We start from the raw sequence: 9,063 nt of genomic DNA, 5'->3' as shown, positions 1-9,063 counted from the left end.
CCTCCAATGACCAGATGTATATAGAGATTTACAAAGATTTTTATATTAATTTAATAAAACAAATTCTCAAATAGAACAAAATAAACACCTAATGAGCCACTTATGTATAGAATGCCTGTGCCCATCAGCTCGTGTTCTTACCTTGGGCCCTCTTACCTGCCAAAACCTACAAGGCCTGAAATCTGTAGCCACCCACACCCTGTGACCATAAAACTCCAGCACCTGCCTTCCATGGAACGCAGGATCTGTGGAGGCCTCCGCCGCTGGCCGTCAGCACCCTGCCTGTCCCCAGTACTCTCTCTTTGGCCCTTCCTTCAGCCAAGAAAGGCACTACCCTCTTTCCTCCCCAAGGAGAGACACTCCCTCAGGACTGTCACTGTTGGCACAATTCCTGCCCTGCTCAGACATCAGCAGACGATTGTCTGGCCACCCGTGTGGCCCCCTGGTGGCCCTCCCTGGAAGAACCCCGAAGTCACAGCTCTTAGCAACCAGAGCCATCCCCTCTTCCAGGAACTGCACCCTAAAGAGAACTGGATGAATGCAGCAGCCTGGTGGGCTGGGAGCCACTGGGCCCCTTCCCACACATCCTACAAGGGACCAGGAAAGGGCCCGGACCCATTTGGGGCGGCCAGGAAAAGGGTGGAGGGTACAGGCTTTCATCATTCCAGTGCCTCCCAGAGAAGATGCAACTGAAAGAACAGACCAAAACCTCTCTTTTTCTTTAGAAAAAAGAAGAAGATTTAGAGACAATGGAGAGGTGAAGCACAGCACGAGCCCAGCTGGGAGAGGGGCCCTGGGGGACGGCTCAGTCTGTAGGCTCCCCGGGTGGGGGTGATTCTATCAAGCACTGCACGTGGACTCGGAGGTGAGGAGAGAAGCAGAGAGGCAGAGGGAGGGGCAGGGGGAGGCCAGGCTCCCTCCCATTCTGTCCCACACAGCCCAGTCATAACCGGCCCCTCGGGGGTTCACACCATCAGAGGAGGAAATATGTGGCATTTTTTGATTTAAGAACATGACATCACTCTGCCACAGCTGTAGCCATGCCCCAGGGGCCCCGGGCAACCCCCGGCAAACCCCAGGAGTGGGGGCTGGACATGCGCCCCCAGCCTGGTCTCTGCCTCCTCTCTAGACACTTTCATGCAAAACACACAATGAGGAGTGAGAGCTCCAAGGAGCCCTCTAGGCTTCGGAGCTCTGCTGGAAGCCTCGAGCCCACGTGTGGGCACAGAGGCTCTGCCCCCAGCAGCAGCCAGGGGACACATGCCACCACCAGGCATGATGTGCGTCACTGTTCCTCCGGTTCTACCTCATCCTCGTCTAAGGACACCACCCCAGAAGAAGCCACGTCAGAGGCTTGCTGCTGCTGTTCCCAGCTGCCCACCGGTGGTGGGCAGAGTGGCTGGCAGTCCTCGCAGGGGGCTGGCTCCTCCTCGGCGGGGGAAAGGCAGGACTCTGTGAGGGGCGAGTTGTAGAGCGAGTCCTGGGCCTCCAATGGGCCCAGGCTGCGGAAGGCACTTTCCCGGCTGGGGGGCAGTTTGGCAAGGAGCAGCTCTTCACCCAGCAGCTGGGAGGCCAGGCGGGCCGGGGAGCCCAGCAGCCCATCCTCCAGGCTGCACAGACTAGAGCACAGGGTGTCAGGGGACACGGTCTGCGAGCAGTCGCTCTCAGGCTCCACGGAGCCCTGGCGCAAAGGCCGAGAAAAGCGGTGACCACTGAAGAGTTCCTGAAGGTGGGGTCCCAGGGGCAGCTGCCCAGCCATGTCTGTCAGGGGAGAGAAAAGAGGACAGCCCTTCCAGCTCCATCTCAGTTGGCCACCCTGGAAGCCACATTCTCCCCACTCTACCTTGACACAGCACTGAGGATAGTGGGTAAGAGCCAGGGAACTTGAGGCAAATCACTTAACCTCTGCTTCATTTCCTTAATGGTGAATTGGGGGTTCTGATATACCTACCTTATAGGGGTGCTGAGAGCACAGAGCCTGGCACACAGTAAGAAGGCAGTACACGCAGGGACACCATACGGGGTCGTGCAGGTTGTTCACTGCACAAGGGCAGCCCGTCCAAGCCAGTGGACAGGAATTTCAGCCCTCACTCTGCTCACCAAGCAGCACACCCTGGCATGGGGCTGTGCCCACCAGAGAAAGGAGTGCCTTTTTCAAATCTATGCAAAAATTCCACATGGGCTAGTAGTGGCCTTGGGTAAATGTTAGTTGTTATCATTAAATCAGGGGTCAGAACAGACCTGGAACTCAATTAAACAAAAACACTGCGTTTTAGGTCTGTTTTGGTCTCAGGCATCCAAATCAGTGCCCTCTGGACCACAGCAGCAGTCTCCAATCTGCTCTAATGTGCTGCCCACCTCGGAGACCTTGTTAATTAGCTAGAGGGGTGGGGGTGTGAGGAGGCGACCTTCAAAGGCAAAGGAGTGGGGTGGATGGTGGCCTGGGAGGCTTGAGCCCAGAAGCTACAGAGAAAGTCTGCCATGTGGTCCTGAGAATGGAAGATGAAAGGAAGGCCTTGCACAGCTGCACAGCCCCGCGGGGTCCACTCTGCAAGCAGCGACAGGGCCTGGAATGCGAGCAGGATGCTGAGCTGGAGCCAACAGCCCTGTGGGCAGTCCAGGCCCAGCACGCTTCCTGTTCATCCGAGGCCACGGCCCCATGAGGTGCTGTTGTGCTGTTGCACTCTCTGTAGCCAGCCTGGGAGCAAGACACAGCAGACCCTCCCAGAGATGGGGCTGCACAGAAAGTGCTAGTGAGGTCTCTGGGCATTTTGTTTTTGTTTTTGAGGCCTGAAAGGCCCAACTGCACAAACAGGCAGAGAAGGCTCAGCACCTGTGAGAATGGAACTCCTCCACTTCCACCTGCTGACTGCCCCCCTACAGGGGTGGACAGCCCTCCTGCCCATGGGAGGTCAAGGACTGCCTGGACAGAGTCTGCCTCTCTCGCTCTCCTTCCAAAGGCTGGGGACATCTGGATCTCCCCTACCAGAGGCTGAGCTCTGAATCAGAGGACCTATCAGGCAGTTCCACCCCAGATGACAGCATTACCAGAGCATGTCCCCTCACCTGAGTCAGGTCCCCCAACAAAGTCCTCATCGTAGGATTCATCAGTAGAGTCCTCACCATCCACTGATGACCACGCCCGGAGCTTGGCTTCTGCAATGGCAAATTGCTCAGCCACTCCTGTTGGGGAGGACGTGTAATTCATTAGCAGAGGGAGCTAAGATCAGGGCCCAGCTTGGAGACAGGAAAGGGAAGACACAGGGAGAGGGAAAGACTCCGACCCCCACAGCAGGCCGGAGGAGATGAAAGATCGCATCCCTATGACAAAAGTGTGGCTGATCCTCTTCCTGTCACTCACCTGCTGCAAAGCGAGCCTCTTGTTCACCCTCACTGAGATCCGAATAGGAGGAAAATGCTGATTCCAGGGCAGCAGGGGAATCACTTGGCTTGCTCCAGCCCTTCCATTCAATGAGGTGAGCCACACGGCCCTGGGCCATGGCAGTAGGCTTGGTCACGTGGTCCTTCACCACCTGGGAAATACCTACAGGTGGGGCAGAGTCAGAAAACTTGGTAAGAGCATGGGTCAGGGAGCATTTGAGAAGGAAGTTGAAGGGTGATGGTAATGAAGGTCCACATGTGCCTTTGTGGGGAAGGAGGGGGCTGGGATTCATCTGAGGAGGAGAGAAAAAGGGAGAGAGCAGCAGGAGCTCACAGGAAATAATCCCCAAGGACATGTGCAAAAGGGAGAAGAAAGGGCCAAATGGCCGGGGGCATGGGAGGGGGGTGCATACCATGCAGGGAGGACCTGGCCAGCGCAGCAATCTCCTGGATAGTTAGGGCTCTCCGGGACTTGGGCAGCATCGCGACTGTGTCTCCAACATTCACCTTGGGTGACAGTATCGGAGGGTGAGTGCTCCTCTGACAGCAGTGTCCTTGCACATGCCCAACCCCCACCCAAGGCATCAAGGGGATACAGGAGCTGGGAAGAGATGCTGGGGCAGTGCATGTGTCCCGCTACTGGGATATGTAAGAGGGTAAGAAGCCAGGACCAGCAAACTATGTCTTCCCAGGGGGCAAGGGAGACGTGGGCAGGCCCAAAGGAGCAGAACTGCAGCTAACCCTCCACCTCCCCAGCTCCTAGAGGGGAAGAAAGCAGGACAGGAAGAACCATGGAGGGTCTTTGAGAAGAGAAAAGAGGAAGGGAGAAGGATGTAGCACCCAGGTCCCCTTCCTTTTGCCCCTCTTCTCCTTTCAGTCTTCAGACCCACATACTGTTTGTAGAGCCTACCAGGGCCACAAACTCAGCATGACCAAACGAAGCTGACACCTTCTCCCCAGGTCTGGCTCTGCCTCCAGACCTCCCTGCTTTGCATCACCCCATCATTCTCCCATTCAGCCTGGCTCCAAACCTCAGCATCACCATCAGTTCTCCTGTGAGCTTTCCTTCTCTGTATCTGTGGTTAAGATGTAAGATGAATCTCCAAACTGCCTCTGACACTACGCTCACCCTTTGCCACAGCCCTTCCTCAAGCCTTCAGTGCCCCTTGCTCAGATAAGCCCAGTGGTGGTCCCCCAAGCTCCTCCAACTCTGCTATTTGTCAGCCTAGTATGTTGTATAAGTGTTCCCCTTCCCCCTTCCCATGTCTGGCTGGCGCTTTCTCATCTTTTGGGTCTTGGCTGAAATATCACTCCCTCAGAGAAGCCTTCCTGGCCACCCTGCCAGCTGTCGACCCCCCCTCTGTAGTCTGTAACAAGTTACCTTTCTCTATCAACACATCCCACGTATGTGATTATGGTCTATTTTGTGTGTTTCCTTATTTCTTGTTGGTCTCCCTCACTGGTATTAAGCTCTTTCATAAATTCAGTCTCTTTTGGTCACTGCTGCACACCTTTAGCACAGTGCCTGGTACAGAGCAATCTCTCAAAATACATAGGCCAAGTGAGCAAGGCAAGGTACAAATGGAAACAATTTTCCTGGAGTGCAGCTGGTCACAACATGCCCTTACTTAAAATCTTTTCTGGGCTCCTCCACTGTTCAATGAAGTGCAAGCTCACAACCAGGCCCTGAAGAACTCTGAGCAGCCCTGCCTGCTTCCAGGCCTGCTTGCAATCCACTACTGACCTCCTCTGCCCAGTAAAACCCCACTTCTCCACTTTCCTTGTCAGCAAGCAGTCCTCCTGCCTTCCTCTAGGCAAAGAAACCCAGCTTTTCCCTGCACTAAGAATGCCACCTTTGCCTGACAAAAAGGCCCCCTAACATTTAAGGCCTGACTCAAGTGCCACCACCTATTGTGTTTTTGGTCCACAGTTTTCCCTGTATCTTCTTCAAACCCACCCAACCCCAGCATTATCCTTGCATCATTCCTGAAGGGTCTCAGGATGGCAAGGCCTGAGTCTGATTCACCTGGGTTCCCACCTCGACCCTGCACCTTGCTGTGCTCCTTGGCAAGCCCAGGCAAATGTTTGCCTCAACGAATGAATGAAGTCAGAGTTCCAGGTCCCCTCCCCAGCATTGCCTAGCTCCACTACATCAGTTTCCATCCCCCCACAAGAGGGGCTCCACCTGCCCCTCGACCTCAGGCCCACCCCCTGTGTCTCTCCCCTTCTGGTACCTGGTTGACAGGGCCCCCAGGGTGGCGCCGGTAGCCTCTGGCCAGGCGTGGAAAGAGGAGCACCTGCTGGGTGTTTCCTGGCTCCCTCTCCCTCCTTCCCCTCACTCCCCCCGGCCGCCGCCATCCGTGCCAGCACTCCGCGCAGCTGCGGCCCAGGCCCAGAGAAAAGGTGTATGTTTCCCTGGCAACCCATCACCATGCAACAGGGTCTCCCGGGATATGGCCCGGGATGCGCTGACGTCAGCGCCAAAGGCGCAAGCAGCCTTCCTGGTGCTGGCGACTCGCCGAACAGAGCAGACCGGCGGGGGCGGCCTTACTGCCGGCCGGATAGCGCCTCCGCTAGCAGGCAAGGGGAGCCAGAAACAGGCTGGCAAGGCGGGGGTGGGGGATACAGATCCCCTTTATGTGGATGCGGTTCCCCCTTCCCCCTACCAACACCAGGGCCCAGCACCTCTGGCAAGTCCTGGCTGTCCACGGAGGAAGGGCGAGAGGACCGGCTCCAGCCTCGGAGGGTCCTAGAGGATCCCAAGGAAGACAGAGAGAGGCCCCGAGGAAGTTCGATCCACTCCACAGCCCACGCGGGGTCCGAGGCCACTGAGGAGTGGGGGAAAGGCTGTTCAGCTGGGTTCCCACTTCTGCAAAGATCCCCCTCCTTTTTCATACAGTGTTGCCATATCATTCCTCCTCAACCCCTCCCCCACCTCACAGAGTATCAGCAACCACCTGGTGCTCTCCACAACTCTGAAAGCTCCCATCCCCACTGCCCCTAACCTTTAGGCTCCTGCAGCCGTTCTGTGGCAGCCACTGGCCACCTTCCTCCACTGGATATATTTTGCCATCAGTACCTTCGGGATGACACTTAAACTTTGATAAATTCTGAATCTTCTCCCGTTTCTAGGCCTACCCACTCCTTTTGGAAAGCATACCTCATTCTTCCACCACCATCACTGTCCCCCTCCCCACCACCATCTTGGACCCTTTGCAGGCTTGCTGCCTTCCTTCTCTTGGTTCTTCCTTCTCACCAGACTCAGCCGGTACGTAGCTCTTTACTCTTCTCTGACAAACCTCTCCTTTTCCTTTCGTCCAGTCCCCTAAGGCTGTTTCCTGATGTCCTGCCTGGCCCCAGCCTGCTTGTTCCTGTTTCAGTCTGGTTCCTAATATCTAAGCCAAACTAATTTTTCTCTTGCCACCTGAGCACCCTACTCCTCAGCTTCCCATCACCTCCCAGACTACATCTACAGTCCCTGGTCTCACCTCTGCGACTTGTCTGACAAGTCCATCGTCCTCCAGGCCCTTCACGCTGCCACAGGAACATTTTTCCCAGCACAGAAATCATAGGCATGCTGGCTGTGTTGATGCAGAGAACCAAAAGCCCAGAACTGCTCCAGGCTCAGCTCCCAGTTCTATTCCTATTTTGGTTCCGGATGCTGAGCCAGTCCCCTCCCCACTTGGAACCTGTTCCTAGTCACATAAGGAGAACGCTCTTGCCTCATGGCTTTGAGGAGGTGGGAGTGCCAGGGGCCCAGCCAAACTCTGTGGAGCTCGGCAAGCTGAGGCTTGTTCCCTAGACAGTGCCAATAGGCAATGTATATCACAACTGACCTTTAGCTGGAGCAGCCGTCTTTGTCCCTGAGCCTCAGCCTGCTGGTGGTCCCCAGAAATGCTACCAACCAGAAGGAAGACACAAGGTTACAGGCCATCCCTGGCCCCAGCTGGTACCTAATCAGGGTTCTTGACGCCAATCCTGAGGTCAGCCAAACTCTCCCCTGACTATAGGAGGGAATGACTTCCTGAACTCCAAGCCCTACAAGGGCCAGAGGGGATCAGAGCAGCCAGCTGCTTCTCAGCTTCAAAAGCCATGAGGTTAATTTAGGACTACAAATCCCAAAATTCCTCAGGGAACCCAAGGAAAATACTAATCTCAGAGTCTTAGTTCCAAAGAACCTCAAATACCAACCACACTAAGGCCTGTGTGACTGACCACTTGCCCTGAAAGCCCAGGACCCACTCAAAACCTAGCCCTCAACATCGTAAGTTCCTACCTGGCCTTAGGCTTGAAGAAATCCATGACACTGGAGTAAAGTAGGCTGGCCAACCTCAGATGCACAGGACTAAAATCAGGCCCCAGCATGCACCATCCATGGGAACCAAGGCCCAAGCAAGAGTCAGCAGTTGTAGGAAGACCTGATGGCCTGCCTCTCTCTGGGCTCCTGTTTCCCTCCACAGGGTAGGGTGATGTTTTGTTGTTGAGAGTGGGGGAAGGGAACTAAAAGAGTTGTGAGAGGTGATCAGCTGCTCACAGGTGCCCAAAGTGAGGCCTGAGTCCATCTGACGCTGAAGTGGGGAGTAAGATTAAATTAAAAACTCCTTGGTAGGGTACTTGGTCAGCGTTTGCAGGCTTAAAGGGGCTGGGACACAGCTGGGGAAGGCAGGTTCCCAGCCTAGGGACACTCCCAGCGTTGCGAGGAGAGGTGCAGGCAGAGCGGGGTGAGTGTATGTGGGTGGACAAGGCCAGTCGCCACGGGTTGGAGAGGGTCGATTAGCCCCTCCCCAGGCCAAGCGCCTCATGTCACCCTCAGTGGTGGGAATGCAGGTGGAAAGACATGAGTCCACCCTGCAGAGCCCAGAAGCAGAGAGGCCACAGGAACGAGTCCCTGTCGGTTTAGCCCCCTCCCTGCTCCAACTAGCTCCCTCCTCTTGCCTGGCCCGCCTTCCAGGTGCAGGCTCCTCCCTTCCGACACCGGCCCCTTCCTCAAGGCCCCCACCCACCCGCAGCCGGCGCACCCGCAGCCCGACTCCCCAGCCCGTGCCCGGCCTCTGCCTCTTACCCTGACCCGCCGGGCTCCGAGAGCCAACACAGCCCATGGCCGGGCACCCAGGCACGCTAGCCCGCGCTCGGGACCCGGGCCATCGGCTTACCGAGGGTCGAGCCGCGGCTGCCACCGGGGAGGGGAGAACCCTGGAGGGGAGGGGGTGGGAGCCGCGTCCGCTGCCGCTCCCGAGAGAGGGAACCGGGCCGGTGACGCCAGCGCGGGGGCGTGGCCATCGCGTCACCACCCAAAGCAGGCGGGGCCAAGCAGGCGTCAGGGCCACGCAGTAGCCGCCTGAGGCCGAGTACTGAAAAAGCTTGCCCTGTACTCCCAGGCCCAACTGAACCACTTAAGGCGAACAGAAAGGGAGAAGGGGAGACAATAGGCGGGCACTCGCTGGGCCCAAGTTGCCAGTAACACGGTATGGGGCAAAAGACCTCTTTGAACCCAACCCCATTTCATAGATGAGACCTTGTAATCGTAAAGGACTTCCCAACTGTCTCAGGACGTTCTCCATGAAAGCAGGTTTCGATCACATTCTGATATGAGGAACCAGCCAAACCCTAAAGCACCCCACACCTATTTGTATCTGCCCCCTCCTAATCAACAGGACACCCAACCGCCGTCCACTTTGAGAA

The 9,063-nt window shown here is 56.4% G+C and overlaps 1 protein-coding gene across 17 annotated transcripts; it reads right to left on the bottom strand.

Moving 5' to 3' along the window:
• Positions 1-21: 21 nt before the first annotated feature.
• On the bottom strand, positions 22-8,645 carry FAM131A (family with sequence similarity 131 member A). 17 transcript variants are annotated; one of them, XM_071220586.1, is made up of 9 exons: positions 8,444-8,637; positions 7,658-7,949; positions 7,218-7,278; positions 6,870-6,962; positions 6,067-6,209; positions 3,795-3,888; positions 3,362-3,544; positions 3,067-3,183; positions 22-1,761 (listed from the first exon to the last, which is right to left on the bottom strand). In XM_071220586.1, exons 4-9 carry the CDS (start codon positions 6,955-6,957, stop codon positions 1,286-1,288), a joined length of 1,101 nt encoding a protein of 366 aa, XP_071076687.1. In that variant the 5' UTR covers positions 6,958-6,962; positions 7,218-7,278; positions 7,658-7,949; positions 8,444-8,637; the 3' UTR covers positions 22-1,285. The 17 variants fall into 17 exon arrangements, with proteins under 17 accessions (XP_071076687.1, XP_053774134.1, XP_053774133.1 ...); XM_053918159.2 differs by having other exon boundaries at positions 6,870-6,915; positions 8,444-8,636; XM_053918158.2 differs by having other exon boundaries at positions 6,870-6,915; positions 7,658-7,881; positions 8,444-8,636.
• Positions 8,646-9,063: the final 418 nt, after the last annotated feature.

The sequence above is a fragment of the Desmodus rotundus genome, chromosome 2, assembly GCF_022682495.2.
Source record: "Desmodus rotundus isolate HL8 chromosome 2, HLdesRot8A.1, whole genome shotgun sequence".
Classification (NCBI taxonomy): domain Eukaryota; kingdom Metazoa; phylum Chordata; class Mammalia; order Chiroptera; family Phyllostomidae; genus Desmodus; species Desmodus rotundus.
The sequence above is the reverse complement of the archived record's forward strand: the minus strand, read 5'-3'. Positions and strand labels throughout refer to the sequence as shown.

Coding starts and splice junctions, on each gene's coding strand:
- FAM131A (XM_053918159.2), bottom strand. CDS start 7,746: ATGCTGGGGCCTGATTTTAGTCCTGTGCATCTGAGGTTGGCCAGCCTA. Junction 6,210..6,869: donor TTGTCAGACAAGTCGCAGAG/GTGAGACCAGGG, acceptor CCCACTCCTCAG/TGGCCTCGGACCCCGCGTGG. Junction 1,762..3,066: donor TGTTGGGGGACCTGACTCAG/GTGAGGGGACAT, acceptor CTCCCCTGACAG/ACATGGCTGGGCAGCTGCCC.